The sequence below is a fragment of the Salmo trutta genome, chromosome 14 (assembly GCF_901001165.1).
Source record: "Salmo trutta chromosome 14, fSalTru1.1, whole genome shotgun sequence".
Taxonomy (NCBI): domain Eukaryota; kingdom Metazoa; phylum Chordata; class Actinopteri; order Salmoniformes; family Salmonidae; genus Salmo; species Salmo trutta.
In genome coordinates this window covers 74,413,972-74,435,432 of record NC_042970.1, presented here as the reverse complement: position 1 = coordinate 74,435,432, position 21,461 = coordinate 74,413,972, and the positions used below count along the sequence as shown (strand labels likewise).

General features: G+C 42.7%; 1 protein-coding gene across 1 annotated transcript in view; it reads left to right on the top strand.

Moving 5' to 3' along the window:
* Positions 1–3,748: 3,748 nt before the first annotated feature.
* The window catches only part of LOC115147871 (RNA-binding protein 20), a 76,053-nt gene continuing 58,340 nt past the window's right edge, over positions 3,749–21,461 (top strand). Inside the window, exon 1 of the mRNA XM_029690137.1 lies at positions 3,749–4,207. Within this exon, the coding sequence (XP_029545997.1) occupies positions 4,074–4,207 (134 nt within the window). The 5' untranslated portion in view covers positions 3,749–4,073. The remainder of the gene's footprint in view (positions 4,208–21,461) is intronic.

Here is a 21,461-nt window from a genome sequence, read left to right as displayed (position 1 = left end):
GTTTTTCTTTATTTTTTATATTTTCTTCATTGTAGAATAATAGTGAAGACATCAAAACTATGAAATAACACACATAGAATACTGTAGTAAAAAAGTGTTAAACAAATCAACATATATTTAGATTCTTCAAAGTAGCCACTCTTTGCCTTGATGACAGCTTTGCACACTCTTGGCATTCTCTCAACCAGCTTCACCTGGAATTGAACTCTCAACCACTGAACATTCCTAAATTAAACTTTCAAACACTGAACATCCTAAAATAGAATTCTCAAACACTGAATATTCTTTTTGAACGTTTCATGACTCTATTCATCAAGGAAAAAATCAACAGTAAACATGTCGTCCCCCACGAATGATGAGAGGGACCTATGTAATGAATTTCACGACTCTCGGTTGAACGGGGTGAGGGCCATGACTTTTTAAAGTTTGCATTGTCAATCTCTTGTTATAGCGCCACCAACCGGGCATTCAGTGTCATTTCCTAAATGCCAGATTTCTATGGCAAGATGCACCATTCACCCAAGTTTCATAAAAATTGGACCAATGGTGTCTGAGGTACCGCGTGGGCCGTACGAACGTACAGAGACAGATCCACAGTCCCCTCCCCGATTTCATCGCAGGGGACAAAAAGCACCTTTCTTCCTTCTGTCACAGGCTCAGAACAGTGGTCGTATCTCTCTCGCGGGCCAAAAATACACGGGTGTGTGTGCTCACGCGGTTGAGTATGTACATGCCTGCATGCTCCCCCAGAGTTACCGGGGTTGTCAACAAGAAATCTATCAGCTTTGCCATCACTCATCCAAACAGAGGATGTGTAGATGTAGAGTTGATGTGTCCTGTCCAGGACACTGGGCCCTGAGCGGCCTGTACTCTCGGCATTATCATGATTTATTTGTCTATCTAGTTAGAAGACATTTATCTCCCTGTCCGTGGTTCTAGCACATTGGGGAGGCTGATCTGTCATCACACTGTCAGAAGCGTTGTGGTTTGATTAAGAGACGTATATGTTTTCAGGGATACAGATGTTGTTATGAACATGACGCCGCTGAGTACACACTGGTTGAATAGACGTTCGATCGACGTCTGTGCCCAGTGGGAGATGGCACATTTAACGGAGTGTTATACATGTGAAATTGTGAAGTCCATTATGTTCCATCAGTAGGGTTAGGTTACAACTGAATAATAGAAACAAGCTTTTCAGGGAGAGAAAAATAGTCGCTACTAGTTTGAGACAGGTGATACATTAGACGGGTAATCCGGAGTTATACATGTGAAATTGTCCGTTTTGTTCCATTGGTAGGCCACTATTACATAAGGTGTGTTTTTATTCTGTCTGAATGATGTGGTTATATCATCAAGCCAGCCATTCAGGACTATCAAAGAAAACTGTTGTGCTTTAATACTATATCTGGCAACGAGAAGAGAGAGGAAATCCCAGTTTAAACAATCCTCTACTCTTGTCCTGTGGAAGCAGGCCTAGGGTTGGTTGCCAGACATAATATTATCCCCCCGAATAACCGTTTCTTGAATCAACTCCTCTGTTTAACGTGCAATATTCCACAGTCTGTACTCACCACCACCCTGTCCCTTCAAGCAGTGATACCACAGTCTGATCCCACCACCACCCTGTCCCTTCAGGCAGTGATACCACAGTCTGATCCCACCACCACCCTGTCTCTTCAGGCAGTGATACCACAGTCTGATCCCACCACCACCCTGTCCCTTCAGGCAGTGATACCACAGTCTGATCCCACCACCACCCTGTCTCTTCAGGCAGTGATACCCGTACTCATTTACAATTTACAGAAAACGTGTTAATATTTTACAGTACAGGTGTTAATATTTTACAGTACAGGTGTTCATATTTTAGATCCAATATTCTATGAGATGTGCCAGTACAATTGCATTTTGTGTAAAGTAAGCAAGGGGAAGGGGTTGTTTACTGACTGCTGACACTCCTCAGTTAGCCAGCACTATTCATCCTTAGGAAACCTGTAGAGAGGGTAGTAGCTGACTCTTTAAGGGTAAAGTGAACCCGTAGAGAGGGTAGTAGCTGACTCTTTAAGGGTAAAGTGAACCGGTAGAGAGGGTAGTAGCTGACTCTTTAAGGGTAAAGTGAACCAGTAGAGAGGTTAGTAGCTGACTCTTTAAGGGTAAAGTGAACCAGTAGAGAGGGTAGTAGCTGACTCTTTAAGGGTAAAGTGAATCGGTAGAGAGGGTAGTAGCTGACTCTTTAAGGGTAAAGTGAATCGGTAGAGAGGGTAGTAGCTGACTCTTTAAGGGTAAAGTGAACCGGTAGAGAGGGTAGTAGCTGACTCTTTAAGGGTAAAGTGAACCAGTAGAGAGGGTAGTAGCTGACTCTTTAAGGGTAAAGTGAACCGGTAGAAAGGGTAGTAGCTGACTCTTTAAGGGTAAAGTGAACCGGTAGAGAGGGTAGTAGCTGACTCTTTAAGGGTAAAGTGAACCGGTAGAGAGGGTAGTAGCTGTCTCTTTAAGGGTAAAGTGAACCGGTAGAGAGGGTAGTAGCTGACTCTTTAAGGGTAAAATGAACCGGTAGAGAGGGTAGTAGCTGACTCTTTAAGGGTAAAGTGAACCGGTAGAGAGGGTAGTAGCTGACTCTTTAAGGGTAAAGTGAACCAGTAGAGAGGGTAGTAGCTGACTCTTTAAGGGTAAAGTGAACCGGTAGAGAGGGTAGTAGCTGACTCTTTAAGAGTAAAGTGAACCAGTAGAGAGGGTAGTAGCTGACTCTTTAAGGGTAAAATGAACCTGTAGAGAGGGTAGTAGCTGACTCTTTAAGGGTAAAGTGAACCGGTAGAGAGGGTAGTAGCTGACTCTTTAAGGGTAAAGTGAATCGGTAGAGAGGGTAGTAGCTGACTCTTTAAGGGTAAAGTGAATCGGTAGAGAGGGTAGTAGCTGACTCTTTAAGGGTAAAGTGAACCGGTAGAGAGGGTAGTAGCTGACTCTTTAAGGGTAAAGTGAACCGGTAGAGAGGGTAGTAGCTGACTCTTTAAGGGTAAAGTGAACCGGTAGAGAGGGTAGTAGCTGACTCTTTAAGGGTAAAGTGAACTGGTAGAGAGGGTAGTAGCTGACTCTTTAAGGGTAAAGTGAACCGGTAGAGAGGGTAGTTGCTAAGTCTTCCACTCAGTACTTTTCTTCCCCAGTAGTGATTTATGATTGAAAGGGGTCCCAGGACTTTTGGCTCAGGCAGAGAGGTGTAACCCCAGACAGACAGGCCACCACAAAATGTGAATAATCTGACACTGTGTCCTAGGGAATTAGGGACTGGGAGCAGCCCCTACACACACGCATGCACACACACGCACACACACACACTCACACATACACACACATGTGCGTGCCTGCTTGCATGCGTGTGTTTGTCTGTGTGTGTGTGTGTGTTTGTGAGCATGAGGTGATAATCAACAGCATGGCGTAAGGAGGACTCTTCCCCTGTTATTACACACACCGTCCGAATATGATGCACACACTACCACCACTGGGCCAGCAGGCAGGGACTCCCAATTTGGTCAAGAGTCTTTTAATTTACCACTCCCTCCCTCCCTATCCCACCCTATCCCTCCAACTCTCCCCACCTCTGTCGTTTCCTCAAACTCTTCATTCAACTGTGGTCGTTTCCCTTTGATCACCCTCCTCCCCTGGGGTTTTACTTTCTGTCACTGGGGAGAAGAGGAGGAAGAGAGAAAGCAGAGTGAGAGAGTGAGAGAGTGAGAGAGGGAGAGAGGGAGAGAGGGAGAGAGGGAGAGAGCTAAGGCCAGGGGCTTTGCTGGCTGCCATTGTCGCTGTCTGTCAGGAGAAGCACCGGGGAGAAAGAGAGAGAGAGGGAAGAGAGAGGAAAAGTTCCTGATGAGTTAAAGTAGTCCACGGGACTGCGCGTACAGTATTCAACAGCCTCCCTAGGCTAACGGTCAGCAATCGCAAGGGAGAGAGAGAGTTACACCAAAGGATTTTTTATTTATAGCCCCTCCAACGGTGACAGTCAGTAACAACTTTTCTGAGGGGTGTGTGTGGTTGGTTAGTGAAGATAAAGGACTAGTTAGTGATTTTCTTTGGCCATGCAACAGGCCTGGGATAAGGCTCTCTTTGACGCTCACATCGAAGGTGTCAAGAACGGCCAAACTGGTGAAATGACGGGGAAAAGCCAAGGAGGATATATGGGAGCCAAGACGTCCAACGAACACTTCCAGAGGTAAGGGAAATATTGCTGCAAATATATGTACATATACCGGTATGCTATGGGCCATAGACAGGCTATGGGAAGACATATATATATATATATATATATATATATACATGCCATGACTGTTATCCCAAAGGCATGTATGAAAATGAATTAGTTCCAAGGGGGATTTAGGAGGAACATATAAATTAATAAATGTCTCCTTAGCGGCATTGAGGGAATTCCAACTTCCGAGGAATTGGGATGGAAAATACATTTGCTGAAGGGAGATTTGGCAGGCTGGTATTCATGAATATATCTTTCTCTAACTAGCTATGGATGATGGAATTCAAACTTCTGAAAAATAGTTCCAAGGAATACTGTAGTCCGATGGTGGCAGATGAGTTGTAGTGTCTATACGCTTCGGAAAAGCTGCGGAAAGAGGAAAAAAACACTTCCCAAAACTCCTCAGTGTCATCCCTGTGAGCAAGATGGATGAGGTGGAAGGGGTGGGCTCAATGGCCTACAGTGTTTCTGTACAATCATTTATTTCACTGTGGCTCACTAGTGTTCATTCTCCCATGGAGCGGAATAGCACGGTCTCAAACAGAGTTTTACAGACAGTCCTACCATGGAAACAGTCAGGAAGAGAGAAAAAGAGAAAACAGAGAATATTAGAACAAAGATCTTTTATAGAAGAGCTGTCTCACTCAGTCTCAAACACACACATACTGTGTATGTTTATAACAGACAGTAAGGTCTCATATTGAAACACAAGCAGTACTATGCTCTAAGTAAAGTAGGCAGGACGACCTAAAGGCAAAACAGAAAATATTAGATTGAAGTTTTAATTTTGTTGAAATTAAAATAAATTTGCTAGTCATAATTATATAGAACTTTAGTATGTTGAAGAATGTATTAGTCGTTTCTCCTTATATTTGTGTTTCCTAAAACATTCCCTTTGTTTTGATGTTATTATACTTTTATTTGTTCGTTTTTTAGTATTTCTTCTTTAGAGAATATTAGCACAAAAATCCATTGGCTTAGACTGAAATCTGGGCTTATAGGAGTTGAGGAACATTAGAAGTAAATAAAAGTATTAGATCTCCCTCTTAAATAATGAATACATCATTGTTTTTGTTAAATAAATAAGCAATAAACAGCCCAAGAGATTCTACAGACGCCAGTAAAAACCCTGACTTTCTAAATGAACGTGAGCTAAATACGAGACCTTTAATTAACGACCTGTAACAAGAGTTATATGAGAAGTTGGATTGAGACCTTGTGATTACAACTTTATTGTTATTTATATAACTATAACGATATGGAATATACCATTCTCAATATAGTGTAGAATAAATCAGTATATTTGTTTTTAAGAGAAATCACAAATACAATGTTTACCACTTTTGTCATAGCCTTTAGCTTCCCCTAGGCCAAATTAACTTGGCATTCAAACACATTGCACAAGTTGTAGTAAATACATATTTTATTTACTTCACTAGTTTAAAATACAACAATATGTATTATCGATAATGAAGAGATGAATTGAGTTTATTGAAGAATATCTCATTCTATGAAAAGAAAACGGACAGTTTCCTCTAATCCCCCTACAGTGAAGTTAGATATCCACTTCATTTTATTATAATGTCCCATCTTATGCTTACATTGTCAGTGGAACAAATGTCATAGCAACAATAAATCGCTATTTGATATCAGATTCAACATTTAACTTTGTAATCTTATGTAAAAAATAATATGTAATACATTATCGTACGTGTGCAATGTAATAGCCTTTGGTGTCTTCTTCAAAAAGTACATTTGCTACAGGTAACGACACACACGGAATTTCCCCAACCATGATTATTTTCAGGTGTGTAAAGTTTACCAGCGTCAGTGTAATATAAGTGATTATCTATCTTGTATTATGCAACCTTGACCTTGACTTACATCTTGAAAAAAACAGGTATTATCTTATTTGCTAATCATTGACATATTTTCCACTGATTAAATGTAATTTTTGAATGTATATTAGGTAAGCTGTAATTATTGACTGTATTAACATTTAATTCAACATAGGTGTGAATACATATGCAAGGGTAGTTTGTACTGGATTTAGTCTGGTTTATAATAGATTATCAATGTTGACTCTTATATAACATTGATTATCAGTGTTAACTTTTACAATAACAAAGTAAGCCTTTGTTTTTGCTACTACTTGTAATAATAAAGTTGGCCCAACTGTTTACTGGCATGAAGCCGCTGTACTGTCCATGTCTTTGTACACCTAGTGTACATGCAAAAGGGTACAAGCAGTATTTTAGTGCACTAATATGTACGATTTGATCATAGAAAACCCCACATTTTACCATGTAAACCAGTGAGCCGTGGTAAAGTAGGCTGTTTGAGGGAGGAATATTGCACAGTTTAAAGGTGTACCTTATTTGTGAAGGGAGTTTATGGGGACTTATCATGATGGAGTAACTAAAAAAGGGAGAGATCATAAGTAATATGTCAGATTACATGTCTCGCGGCTTAAAATATATAAGACGTAATTCAGTATAAAAGTTGTGAGAGAAGCAATCTGCTCGATCAAGACAAGCGAATGCAGCACAGCACAGGTTCTTGATGTCTGTTTCTAAATCACTTTTTAAATGTCATTTTACCAACAAATGTACATTTATTTCCGTTACTGCAACCAAAATCTATATATTTTTTTTAGAATTATAGCCCAGTCAAACGGCACAGGTAGGCAATTTTTCTTGACGTTTCGATTTTTGATCGTCGTCACAGAACATAATATAAGTCTATGAACTAGGCCTTATGTGTTTGAGTTTGAGACAGTAAATAGTAGAGTAAATATGTGTAATTCACACCAATGTTTTACACGCCCTCTGATTAACGATAAGGACAAGAGTAAGGATTTGACTGGGGATGGAACGGAAAAGAGTTAATTGTGTGTGTGTGTGTGTGTGTGTGTGTGTGTGTGTGTGTGTGTGTGTGTGTGTGTGTGTGTGTGTGTGTGTGTGTGTGTGTGTGTGTGTGTGTGTGTGTGTGTGTGTGTGTGTGTGTGTGTGTGTGTGTGTGCATGAACCCGTGTGTGTGTATTTGCGCACGTGTATGCACGCGTCAGTGTGCAGAGAGGCGTAGGATCAAGCGGCCATGTTTGTGTGTTACTGAGCTAGAAAGTGAAATGTTAGAGCAGTCCATATATGGCTTGCCTGCCCACTCATTCTATTTTAAAACAGCAACAATTTCTATATACGCAGACCCCTCACCTGACACACAACATGGTTTATAGCCGTCCATCAATTAGAAGAACATAGAATGATTAACCTCTCTACACATGATTTATAGCCTACTCACCAGTCCTGACTAATAATACACATTCGTTTTGGGTCACAGGGAAAGTTCAGGCTATTACAAATGTAGACATTTGTAGTCTCTCCTTGACCATAAACTGCTTTAAAGATAAGAAAACAAATATGTACATTTGAAATTTGGTTGAACTGTCAACTTGCAACCATTTCTTGAAATGTGTGTAGTTACATGCCACTACATAGTAACCACAGTAGCAGCTAATTCAATGGAAAATGACCTCGAGCAGTGAATTGTAAATAAATCATTGTTTCATGTAGAGAATCTGCTTTAACTGTGGGCAGATGTGGAGATAACTGATTATTCGGATTATAGATCAAATGTCTTGTTAAAAGGAGAAGTCTTCAGTCGCGGTCTTTGTCAAAAACAATACTCCATTCATTTCTTGTATTTTTCTGGAGAAATTTGTCTAGGCAAAGACACTGATGGAATTACTTTTACACATCAGTATACGCTACTCGTTTGTATAAAGTTAAGCAGTAGACCCTTATGTGCTCTCTCTCTCTCTCATTACTCTTTGTTGAGTCAGTTAAGTTTTGATGTAACCTAGTCTCAGTCCAGCTTTAGAGCACCTGTCATGCCTGCCTTCTACTTTTACAGGTTTTCTATCTTAGCGTAATGGGAATACCAGTTCCTGAGGCATCGTAACATATGTTAAGGCTTCACACAAGTAGCCATAACATAACATAGCCCAGTACTGTAGTTTATGTCCTATACATTACTACTACCGCTGGTTGTTTTTTTAACATTTATTTATTTCACCTTTATTTAACCAGGTAGGCAAGTTGAGAACAAGTTCTCATTTATAACTGTGACCTGGCCAAGATAAAGCAAAGCAGTTCGACACATGCAACAACACAGAGTTAGACATGGAATAAACAAACATACAGTCAATAATACAGTAGAAAAATAAGTCTATATACAAAGTGAGCAAATGAGGTGAGATAAGGGAAGTAAAGGCAAAAAAGGCCATGGTGGCAAAGTAAATACAATATAGCAAGTAAAACACTGGAATGGTAGATTTGTAGTGGAAGAAAGTGCAAAGTAGAAATATAAATAATGGGGTGCAAAGGAGCAAAATAAATAAATAAATAAATACAGTAGGGGAAGAGGTAGTAGTTTGGGCTAAATTATAGATGGGCTATGTACAGGTGCAGTGATCTGTGAGCTGCTCTGACAGCTGGTGCTTAAAGCTAGTGAGGGAGATAAGTGTTCTATATATTACGGGAATACCAGGCAGTTCCTCTCTTAACTGTTCCTGAATCAGGAACCAGGAACCATATGTTAAGGTTTTACACCCAAATAGCCATAACATAGTACAGTAGGGAAGTGTATGTATCGCCTTACACAGTGCTTAATTTATGTCTATACCTCTCTGTCTTACACACTCTCCCCTTTCTCTCTCTCTCCCCCCTTTCTCTCTCTCTCCCCCTTTCTCTCTCTCTCTCTCCCCTTTCTCACTCTCTCTCATCCCTCTCTTTCCCCAGCTGTGTGCTTTATATCGCCCTGACCAGTTTGTCAGAGAAGGGGAAGTTGCCTCTGACCCATCTTCTTAGGCAGCACTGATTAGCGCCCCAGACACCATTCTAGGCCCACAACTCATCTGCAGCCTGAAGCGCGGGGCTGTTTTTCTTCTGCCATTTAGTTCTCTCTATCTCTCTCGCTCTCACTTCCACCCTCTCTCTCTCGCTCTCACTTCCACCCTCTCTCTCTCTCTCTCACTTCCACCCTCTCTCTCTCGCTCTCACTTCCACCCTCTCTCTCGCTCTCACTTCCACCCTCTCTCTCTCGCTCTCACTTCCACCCTCTCTCTCTCTCGCTCTCACTTCCACCCTCTCTCTCTCGCTCTCACTTCCACCCTCTCTCTCTCGCTCTCACTTCCACCCTCTCTCTCTCTCGCTCTCACTTCCACCCTCTCTCTCTCGCTCTCACTTCCACCCTCTCTCTCTCGCTCTCACTTCCACCCTCTCTCTCTCGCTCTCACTTCCACCCTCTCTCTCTCGCTCTCACTTCCACCCTCTCTCTCTCGCTCTCACTTCCACCCTCTCTCTCTCGCTCTCACTTCCACCCTCTCTCTCTCGCTCTCACTTCCACCCTCTCTCTCTCGCTCTCACTTCCACCCTCTCTCTCTCTCGCTCTCACTTCCACCCTCTCTCTCTCGCTCTCACTTCCACCCTCTCTCTCTCGCTCTCACTTCCACCCTCTCTCTCTCGCTCTCACTTCCACCCTCTCTCTCTCGCTCTCACTTCCACCCTCTCTCTCTCGCTCTCACTTCCACCCTCTCTCTCTCGCTCTCACTTCCACCCTCTCTCTCTCTCGCTCTCACTTCCACCCTCTCTCTCTCTCGCTCTCACTTCCACCCTCTCTCTCTCGCTCTCACTTCCACCCTCTCTCTCTCGCTCTCACTTCCACCCTCTCTCTCTCTCGCTCTCACTTCCACCCTCTCTCTCTCGCTCTCACTTCCACCCTCTCTCTCTCTCGCTCTCACTTCCACCCTCTCTCTCTCGCTCTCACTTCCACCCTCTCTCTCTCGCTCTCACTTCCACCCTATCTCTCTCGCTCTCACTTCCACCCTCTCTCTCTCGCTCTCACTTCCACCCTCTCTCTCTCGCTCTCACTTCCACCCTCTCTCTCTCTCTCTCACTTCCACCCTCTCTCTCTCTCTCTCACTTCCACCCTCTCTCTCTCGCTCTCACTTCCACCCTCTCTCTCTCGCTCTCACTTCCACCCTCTCTCTCTCTCGCTCTCACTTCCACCCTCTCTCTCTCGCTCTCACTTCCACCCTCTCTCTCTCTCGCTCTCACTTCCACCCTCTCTCTCTCTCGCTCTCACTTCCACCCTCTCTCTCTCTCTCACTTCCACCCTCTCTCTCTTTCTTTCTCCCCCCTCTCACCTACAGCCCCTACAAAAGGCCTGCCTCCTCAGTGAATGTTCTTCTGAGGCTATAGAACATGTTGTTGTTATGGATGTTGTTGTAATATTCCTATTCTTCTCTAGCTGTTGTTGTTGTTATGGATGTTGTTGTTGATTTGCTATTCTTCTCTAGCTGTTGTTGTTGTTATGGATGTTGTTGTAATATTCCTATTCTTCTCTAGCTGTTGTTGTTGTTATGGATGTTGTTGTTGTTTTGCTATTCTTCTCTAGCTGTTGTTGTTGTTATGGATGTTGTTGTTGTTTTGCTATTCTTCTCTAGCTGTTGTTGTTGTTATGGATGTTGTTGTTGTTTTGCTATTCTTCTCTAGCTGTTGTTGTTGTTATGGATGTTGTTGTTGTTTTGCTATTCTTCTCTAGCTGTTATTGTTGTTATGGATGTTGTAATATTCCTATTCTTCTCTAGCTGTTGTTGTTGTTATGGATGTTGTTGTAATATTCCTATTCTTCTCTAGCTGTTATTGTTGTTATGGATGTTGTTGTTGTTGTTTTGCTATTCTTCTCTTGTTGTGATGTAGTAGTAGTAGTAGTTGTTGCTTCACACTTGAATGACGTGGTGAGACTCCTATTGCAGACACAGTATGGCCATACTGTAGTAGGACTAATGGTTTAGCCTAGCGAGGGGATAGCTGTCCGTACTGTAGTAGGACTAATGGTTTAGCCTAGCGAGGGGATAGCTGTCCATACTGTAGTATGACTAATGGTTTAGCCTAGCGAGGGGATAGCTGTCCGTACTGTAGTATGACTAATGGTTTAGCCTAGCGAGGGGATAGCTGTCCGTACTGTAGTATGACTAATGGTTTAGCCTAGCGAGGGGATAGCTATCCATACTGTAGTAGGACTAATGGTTTAGCCTAGCGAGGGGATAGCTGTCCATACTGTAGTATGACTAATGGTTTAGCCTAGCGAGGGGATAGCTATCCATACTGTAGTAGGACTAATGGTTTAGCCTAGCGAGGGGATAGCTGTCCATACTGTAGTATGACTAATGGTTTAGCCTAGCGAGGGGATAGCTATCCATACTGTAGTAGGACTAATGGTTTAGCCTAGCGAGGGGATAGCTGTCCGTTCTGTAGTATGACTAATGGTTTAGACTAGCGAGGGGATAGCTATCCATACTGTAGTATGACTAATGGTTTAGCTGTCCGTACTGTAGTATGACTAATGGTTTAGACTAGCGAGGGGATAGCTATCCATACTGTAATGAAACAGCAGGCAGGGAGCAGGTCTCGAACCCTCGACCTTCAAGCCCGAAGTCCGGCGCGCTATCGACTGTGCCGCAAAAGCATGCTCGTCCGGCAGAGTCGATTTCCGCGCTTATAAACCCAGGGTCGTTACACTACTCCCTCCTTTCAAAGAGAGCGTCCTCGCGCTAGCTTGCGACTCAACGCCTTACAGGAACGCGCTCACTGGCCAAGCACACGCACTGTCGTGGATGCAAGGTCCGATCACTTCCGACACCAATGTAATGAACAGGCAGGCAGGGAGCAGGTCTCGAACCCTCGACCTTCAAGCCCGAAGTCCGGCGCGCTATCGACTGTGCCGCAAAAGCATGCTCGTCCGGCAGAGTCGATTTCCGCGCTTATAAACCCAGGGTCGTTACAATACTGTAGTAGGACTAATGGTTTAGCCTAGCGAGGGGATAGCTGTCCGTACTGTAGTATGACTAATGGTTTAGCCTAGCTAGGGGATAGCTGTCCATACTGTAGTATGACTAATGGTTTAGCCTAGCGAGGGGATAGCTGTCCGTACTGTAGTAGGACTTATGGTTTAGCCTAGCGAGGGGATAGCTGTCCGTACTGTAGTATGACTAATGGTTTAGCCTAGCTAGGGGATAGCTGTCCATACTGTAGTATGACTCATGGTTTAGCCTAGCGAGGGGATAGCTGTCCGTACTGTAGTAGGACTTATGGTTTAGCCTAGCTAGGGGATAGCTGTCCATACTGTAGTATGACTAATGGTTTAGACTAGCGAGGGGATAGCTGTCCATACTGTAGTAGGACTTATGGTTTAGCCTAGCGAGGGGATAGCTGTCTATACTGTAGTAGGACTAATGGTTTAGCCTAGCGAGGGGATAGCTGTCCATACTGTAGTAGGACTAATGGTTTAGCCTAGCGAGGGTATAGCTGTCAATACTGTAGTATGACGAATGTTTTAGCCTAGCGAGGGGATAGCTGTCCGTACTGTAGTATGACTAATGGTTTAGCCTAGCGAGGGGATAGCTGTCCGTACTGTAGTATGACTAATGGTTTAGCCTAGCGAGGGGATAGCTGTCCGTACTGTAGTAGGACTTATGGTTTAGACTAGCTAGGGGATAGCTGTCCGTACTGTAGTAGGAATTATGGTTTAGCCTAGCGAGGGGATAGCTGTCCGTACTGTAGTAGGACTTATGGTTTAGCCTAGCGAGGGGATAGCTGTCCGTACTGTAGTAGGACTTATGGTTTAGCCTAGCGAGGGGATAGCTGTCCGTACTGTAGTAGGACTTATGGTTTAGCCTAGCGAGGGGATAGCTATCCCCAAAGAATGACTGTAAACATTTTTATATCTCTGTTAAAGGTTCATAGTGCTGTTAATGCACTCTTAGAAGTAAAGGTGCTATCTAGAACCTTAAAGGGTTCTCCGACTGTCCTAACATTTTTAAGAACCGTTTTCGGTTCCAAGTAGAACACTTTTGTGTTCCATGTGGAACGCTTTCCACAGAGGGCTCTACATGGAACCTAAAAGGGTTGTACCAGGAATTAAAAATGGTTCTCTCATGGGGACAGCCGAAGAACCCTTTTGGAACCTTTTTTTCTAAGAGTGTAGCATGCAGGATATGGTACTGGCGGGCGGCTGATGACGGATAAAGACCTGTGGAAAACATGGAGAACATGTTCTGAATGCTTTTGTTATTTTGTTCTCTAAGCTTTGCTATGTGTCCCGTACCATGATGTTGTAGAGAACAATAGCTCACCATTGATGCTGGGGATTCCGCTGTAGATCTCAGAAAGACAAATGGTTGAAGGTATGACATTCATGTTCTTTTGCAAAAAGCGCTCAACTACATTAATATGCTATTAGAAAGCAACAGCATGTTATTACAACATTGTTACCATAGTAATTATATTGTTACTACACAAGTATTTGAACAAAATAATACAATAATCAGAAATACCATAAGGACCATAAATGTTAATTGCTGCAGTAAAGTGCTATAAAGTGAAGTAAAGTGCTGCAGTTGATGAGAAAGAAGGTGTCAGTAGTTCTGTCACACTGACCAGACAGATAGGGGGACATTAACCAAAGCTCTCTAATGTGTTTTCCCAGGTCCGACACGGCACAGTACCCCCTGCCAGGCAATAATAATGTCAGCTTTGACATTAATTAGTGGCTAGATGATTGATTAGTGGCTATATTAACAGCTCTGGGATAGTAGACTAACAGTAGAGGGATTGCTTTGAAATCCCTCAGTTTGCTTTAGGGGGACATCAAGTTGAAATAGCATTACACCACTTTGTATTTCTTTATTCAGGGAAAGGCAGGTTTATTTTTATTTATATAACCTTTATTTAACTAGGCATGTCAGTTAAGAACAAATTCTTATTTACAATGACGGCCTACCCCGGCTAAACCCGGACGACAGGTGCTTGTCCTAATCCTCGTGCCTCTGTGAAAGTAAACAGTTTACCGAGTCAAGCCGGGGAATGGCAGTAAGGAGAGTGATATAAAAACAATACTCCATGTGGCTGTTGCTTCTTATAAAATGGATTTAGAAAATACCATTAGAAGGACGTTAGCAACATTAGCATGACACGCTAACTGCCTTGGTGCCAGGGGACAGATCTTATTTGCTCTGCCCAACCACAGTAGGCCACAGTAGGCCACAGTAGGCCACAGTAGACCACAGCTGCAACACACACAGACCACCGACTAAGGCCTATTTGTAGATAGGTGATTTTATTCTATCATGGTCCCAGATCAGTTTGTCCAGTCTTGCCCATTCCTGCGGTCAGCTGGCAGGATAGCACAAACTGATCTGGATAAGGGATCATTTAATTCCTCCCTTGCTACAGAAGTTGTGTATTTGGAGCAACACCTCCCCCTCTTCCTTCTCCTCCTCCTCTTCCCTCACCTTCCTCCTTCTACCTCTCCACCCCCCCATCTAACCCTGGACCCTGAGCATGTGTTCATTGCTGTGTTGACACATGGCAGCAACTGAGCTAATCTTTATGTTACATGGCTGACAGGTCCGTGGCACTAAGAAAGTAGCATGGAGCTCCTTGACCATGATGCTTCAGTTAGTGCTCTTGACCTGACTCACTACCATGTGGTTTCACAAAGATGTGTTTAGAGCAGGTTGTGTTTGAACAGCGTTGTGGGCACCGGGCATTAGGAACATTTTATCAAGGGGAAATAAACAGATATTGGAAAGCTAGAAGGTTAGGTGTTAGACAGTTGTTGTGGTTTCTGAAGCATTTTGCCCATGCTGTGTCAGTGCTCCTAACTCCTGACTCTAATACCACATGGTCATATTTACAGATAGATGTTGCTTCAACAGGTTTTAGAAAAGTAATGTCAAGCGAAAATATGTTGATCTTGGAAACCTTTCTAATGTTTGCATAGTGTAACCCAGTGGAGTTAGTAGAAGGTGCCGGGCTGTGAGGTTGAGGTTTCTGAGGTCTTTGATGCCTGTCTGACTATCTACTGTGTTCTTTCACAAAGTTATCTTTCGAAAAATAAGAAACTGATATTGGAAAAGTACTCAGATATTTTGGTTGATAGTTGATACATGTGGAAGACCAAAGTTAGCCTCTCTCTTTTGTTCAAATGAAACCCTCTGTGCCTGCGCCTGTAAAACAAAATCTACACTTCTCAGGAATCTTTGTTACATCAGATAAATCGTTGTAACTTAAGTTGCGAAACTTTATGATTTGATTGGGGAAGTACAAAGTATGTGATGTCATAGAAACATTGCAAAGTAACAAAATATCCGTGTTCAGAAGAATTAAGGCTGGTGATCCCAATCTAGCAGGGATCTCTCTTACAGGTGCTTGTGCCCAAGTATTGATGCCTTACTCAGTTTCCCTATCAAAATCCTTTGAGCTGTACTATACGACTGAAAGAGCCTTAAAGCAGCCAGAGAGATTAAACATAACCTTTAATTACACCATTGGTAATATATTATCCTATAGATACTGTGTATGACCCCTATGACACCAGAGCTACCCTGCAAGGTACAGATGTAGGATCGATCACCCTTCTGTTGCTGAGAATTCTTCTGCACAGCAGTAAATGCAAACCTGAAGTGTATTTGAGGTTTAGAAAGGCTTCCCTGCTGTAGCAAACTGCCTCCTACATCCATAGACATCAGAGATTAAGAGAGATTTTTGTTGGATATGGAAGAGTTTTTTTCCTTACGGCCTGGTCCCAAAACTGTTTGTGCTGTTGCCAATGATCAGAGGAGTTGACAAGACACCACAAAATGATCTGCGACCAGGCTAGGAAATCCAGAGCATTTTATCGAAAGCATCTTAGGAACAGGAGGGCTGAATAATAACCCCATGGTAAAACAAAATCAGAGTAGAGGTGTGGAGTGTGTCGACTTAACAGTACTAAGCATCTGGAACTTTGTTCAGAACGAGAGGATTTTGAAGGGGTTTAAACGTCTGTTTGATAAGTCAAGGTTGACAGGCGAGAGTTTAGCCGACTTTAGATAAGCGCTCAATGAAAGATTGTCCCTTGGCTTGTTGTTTCTTACACAGCCAAGAGCTTTTCACACACAGAGATGGGAATCAGAGAGACATACTGTATTCATTTCCACAGATCATCACATTTTCAGCCTTTGTTGTGGAAGGCTCCTCTCTGGGAATTCTATTCCTTTACTACTACAGATATTTAGTGGACATTTAGTGCTATTTGCAGCTGGAAATATAACTAAATAGCCTATCTCCTTTAAAGTACTCATTTAAGGTTTTAGATCATATGTCACCATTATGGGCCCATTTACTGGTAGGTCTTTTGTCTTGTACTGTAATTTAGAAGGCCAATCTGGCAACATGTAAACATCCCAGTCAGTGTTAAACAGGATCTAAAATTAAAAGAGCTGTTCATGTAGATCACACTAGGAATGGTCATGGTGAATGTGGGACAGGCTGTCAACTTTATAGAAAATCAGATATAGCCTTTATTTGACTGTAAAAAGGCGCAGTGTACCATGGGTAACATTTCAGAAAACACGTGGACTCTTTATATAAGAGTTTACAATTCAGAGTGTACGTGTGCGTCAGCGAGTGTGTGATCGCACGTGTGTGTGTGGGCATGCTGTACTTTGTGTGTGTGTGGGTGTGAGCAGGCAGCAAGTACTGTGTGTTAGTGTGTGCGTGCAGTACTTTGTGTGGGTAAGTGCGCCTGTGTGTGTGTGTGTGTGTGTGTGTGTGTGTGTGTCAGTCACACACGTTAGTAAGTGTGTGTTTCAGACTCAAATCTTTCCATCCTCCCTTAACATCAACACTTGTCGTACTTTATAAACTTTATGAACTTAGACATCTAAACGATGATTGAAAAAGTAATACGACCAGCTCAGGTGTGTGTGTGTGTGTGTGTGTGTGTGTGTGTGTGTGTGTGTGTGTGTGTGTGGACAATCCATTAATCCATGGTTTATATCAGAGGTCGTCAGGCTTGCGTAGGCATATCAAAAAAGAAAGGGTTTCTATCGACCGAGCATGTCACCAAAATACACTTGGTTATTATTAGTGACAAAGAGATCAGGGTTTCAACGAAGTAATGCCTATTGACTTGCTCTCTCTCCGTCTTTCTCTCTCTGTAGCTCTCTCTCTGTATCTCTCTCTCTCCGTCTCTCTCTCGCCGTCTCTCTCTCGCCGTCTCCCTTTCTCTCTCCGTCTCCCTCGCTGCCTTCTCTCCCTCAAATACGTACCAACCACCAGACCTGGGTTCAAACATTAGACTTCCTGGAGTGCCAGATGGGCAGGGTTAATACTTTTGTGACTACTCTATTGATTGCAACAGGCAAGATCAATCAAGCACAGACAAAATATTTGAAAGGATTTCAAAATAGTATTTGAACCCAGGTCTGCACCCAACCACGTGTGTGAAATGCTGAGGACATCCCCTGTGTGTTCTAATGTAGAGAATGTACTGTATGCATGTTGCTGCCCAGGTCTACCCAGTGGGGATCCTCCTAGCAGAGGTTAGCCTAGCAGGGGTTAGCCTAGCAGGGGTTAGCCTAGCGGGATAGCCTGTTTTAAAGAAGATAACCACCCTTTATGAAGTCCAGAGCCATGCTGTGTGTGTGTGTGTGCGCATGCATGCATGCACGTCTGTGTGTGAGTGTGTGCGCATGCGTCTGTTTGTGTGTGAACAGCTGAGGGACTGGTAGAGTGTGCAGCACCTGTGCTCACCCCAAAGGCATCCCTCTGCTTTCATCTACATTGGAACAGAATACAGGAAATCAAATATAAACCCTCACGTTTCACAATGGCAGCAGGCTAATGCTAGCAGGCTAATACTTCAACCAGTTGTTCATTGACGAATGTGAACTGCAGGACTGGATGTGGGGTGCAGACACTGTAAAGTCCTACACACTTCTTTCTTCTACACTTATTTGATTGCTCTGCTCAAATGGGTCAAATTCCCATTTGTGGCAACAGTTTGGACTGTATAGAGTACATGTAGGTCTATAGCTGGAACAAACAGCCATAGCTGACTTCAGGAAGCTGGTCAAAATAATGTGCAAAATATCATATCATGTTTATGTAAATGCAGTCCCCCTCTACATACGAATATTAATAGCAGCCCATTCTAATTTAGTTACATCATCTTAGATGTCCTTACCGTGTTTAGGCTACCTCCTTTAGATGGACCTACCCCCTGAGAGCTTCCATTGGTGGGGGTAGTGTTTGTCCCAGTGTGAGAGCCCAGAGCAGAATATAGCCTGGCCCCGCGCTCATCTGGCACACGCTATTACTTTTAATGACTGTGTGTTATTGTCTAGTGCTAACCCCCGTTAATACCACATTCTATTTTCAAAAACAGCCGCGTTCGAGAAGCTAATGGGGAGGATGATGAAACTGGATATCTCACACTTGACAATGCAGACATAACATCACTTTTGAGTCAACGTTACAGTGTTTTAGTGTCCCAAAGTTGTGCTGTTAGTAGATTACGTAACAAAAGAGTGAGTGTTTTGAAGATGACAGAATTAAGGATTCAATTGTATAACGGTCAGAGCCGTGGTGTGGTGCCCTCATCCTCTCCAAAGGTGTCCTGCTATCAAAAGCGACCCCTGCTGGCAGCGACACTGGGTTCAGACTTCTTGGCCGTGTAGAAGATTACTGAGGAGGGTGCGTGGATGTTTAGACTCGATGGGGGGCTAAAGATGGCGTGTTAATGAGCTGGTTAATTATTAATAATCCACCAGACAAATTACAGACAAGTGAAACATGACTCATATTCCTGACGTCAATAGATGTCTAGATTTACGTCTCTAGATTCTAGATGTATGTCTCTAGATTCTAGATGTATGTCTCTAGATTCTAGATTTACGTCTCTAGATTCTAGATTTACGTCTCTAGATTCTAGATGGACGTAATGTCCTTATTGTCATTATTTGATATTAGTGTTAGTGTGTGTGCGTGTGTGCGCGTGTGTGTGGGCGTGTGTGTGTGCGCAAGTATGGCTTCTATAAGCTACCGTTGTGCCTTGATATAGTAGATAAAATGTCCTGTGGATCAGGTATAGCTTTATTGAATGTTTAAACTATAAATATGATGACAAGGAAACTGAAATATGATGTCACGCAACCTCATAACTGTATGAAGCAGTGTTGTTAAGATCTAGGATGCTTTTCAGTGATGGTGTTATGTGTTTTGACATGTGGTGGGGTTCCGTCCTCCTCTGAAGGTTCTGGAATTCCCCAACCCATTAAATGCTAGCTGTAAGATGCGCCAGCCCTTAAATGTACCTTCCTGTGCAATTATAAGGGGTGAAAAGCAGTTTTGACCCCTTAAGATAGTCATTTTGACAGATTAGGCTAACTCAACAAAGCAGACAGACCTGTTGAAATAAAGTCCTTACTTCCTTCCTGTCCTTTGATTATCTTGTTCATATTTCATCATGTTTCAGTTCAATTACATTACTTTCTTCTCTATTAATACATGCCACGTTATGTTTGGAGGAAAGATGAAGGCAGAGAGAGAAGGCTGATACAATACTGGTATTTGACCAGAAGCTAACAGGGCAACGTGTGATGGTCAAACTACAAGGTTAACAGCTATAACAACAGTTCAGATGTAAGTGTAGAACCCAAAGTGCTGAAAGGTTTACAGTTATACCTTGAATATTCAAGTTACAGTTCTACCCTGAAGATGAGCGTTACAGTTCTACCCTGAAGATGAACGTTACAGTTCTACCCTGAAGATGAACGTTACAGTTCTACCCTGAAGATGAACGTTACAGTTCTACCCTGAAGATGGACGTTACAGTTCTACCCTGAAGATGGACGTTACAGTTCTACCCTGAAGATGAACGTTACAGTTCTACCCTGAAGATGAGCGTTACAGTTCTACCCTGAAGATGAACGTTACAGTTCTACCCTGAAGATGAACGTTACAGTTCTACCCTGAAGATGAACGTTACAGTTCTACCCTGAAGATGAGCGTTACAGTTCTACCCTGAAGATGAACGTTACAGTTCTACCCTGAAGATGAACGTTACAGGACTACCCTGAAGATGAATGTTACAGTTCTACCCTAATGATGAACGTTACAGTTCTACCCTAATCATGAATGTTACAGTTCTAACCTTATTGATGAACGTTACAGTTCTACCCTAATCATGAATGTTACAGTTCTACCCTAATGATGAACGTTACAGTTCTACCCTAATCATGAACGTTACAGTTCTACCCTAATGATGAACGTTACAGTTCTACCCTAATCATGAATGTTACAGTTCTACCCTGAAGATGAACATTACAGTTCTACCCTGAAGATGAACGTTACAGTTCTACCCTGAAGATGAACGTTACAGTTCTACCCTGAAGATGAACGTTACAGTTCTACCCTGAAGATGAACGTTACAGTTCTACCCTGAAGATGAGCGTTACAGTTCTACCCTGAAGATGAACGTTACAGTTCTACCCTGAAGATGAACGTTACAGGACTACCCTGAAGATGAATGTTACAGTTCTACCCTAATGATGAACGTTACAGTTCTACCCTAATCATGAATGTTACAGTTCTAACCTTATTGATGAACGTTACAGTTCTACCCTAATCATGAATGTTACAGTTCTACCCTAATGATGAACGTTACAGTTCTACCCTAATCATGAACGTTACAGTTCTACCCTAATGATGAACGTTACAGTTCTACCCTAATCATGAATGTTACAGTTCTACCCTGAAGATGAACATTACAGTTCTACCCTGAAGATGAACGTTACAGTTCTACCCTGAAGATGAACGTTACAGGACTACCCTGAAGATGAACGTTACAGTTCTACCCTAATGATGAACGTTACAGTTCTACCCTAATCATGAATGTTACAGTTCTACCCTAATGATGAACGTTACAGTTCTACCCTAATCATGAATGTTACAGTTCTACCCTAATGATGAACGTTACAGTTCTACCCTAATCATGAACGTTACAGTTCTACCCTAATGATGAACGTTACAGTTCTACCCTAATCATGAATGTTACAGTTCTACCCTGAAGATGAACATTACAGTTCTAACTTGAAGATGAACGTTACAGTTCTATCCTGAAGATTCAGTTCTACCCTGAAGATTCAAGTTACAGTTCTACACTGAAGATTCAGTTCTACCCTGAAGATGAACGTTACAGTTCTATCCTGAAGATGAACGTTACAGTTCTATCCGGAAGATGAACGTTACAGTTCTACCCTGAAGATGAACGTTACAGTTCTACCCTGAAGATTCAGTTCTACCCTGAAGATTCAAGATTCAGTCCAACC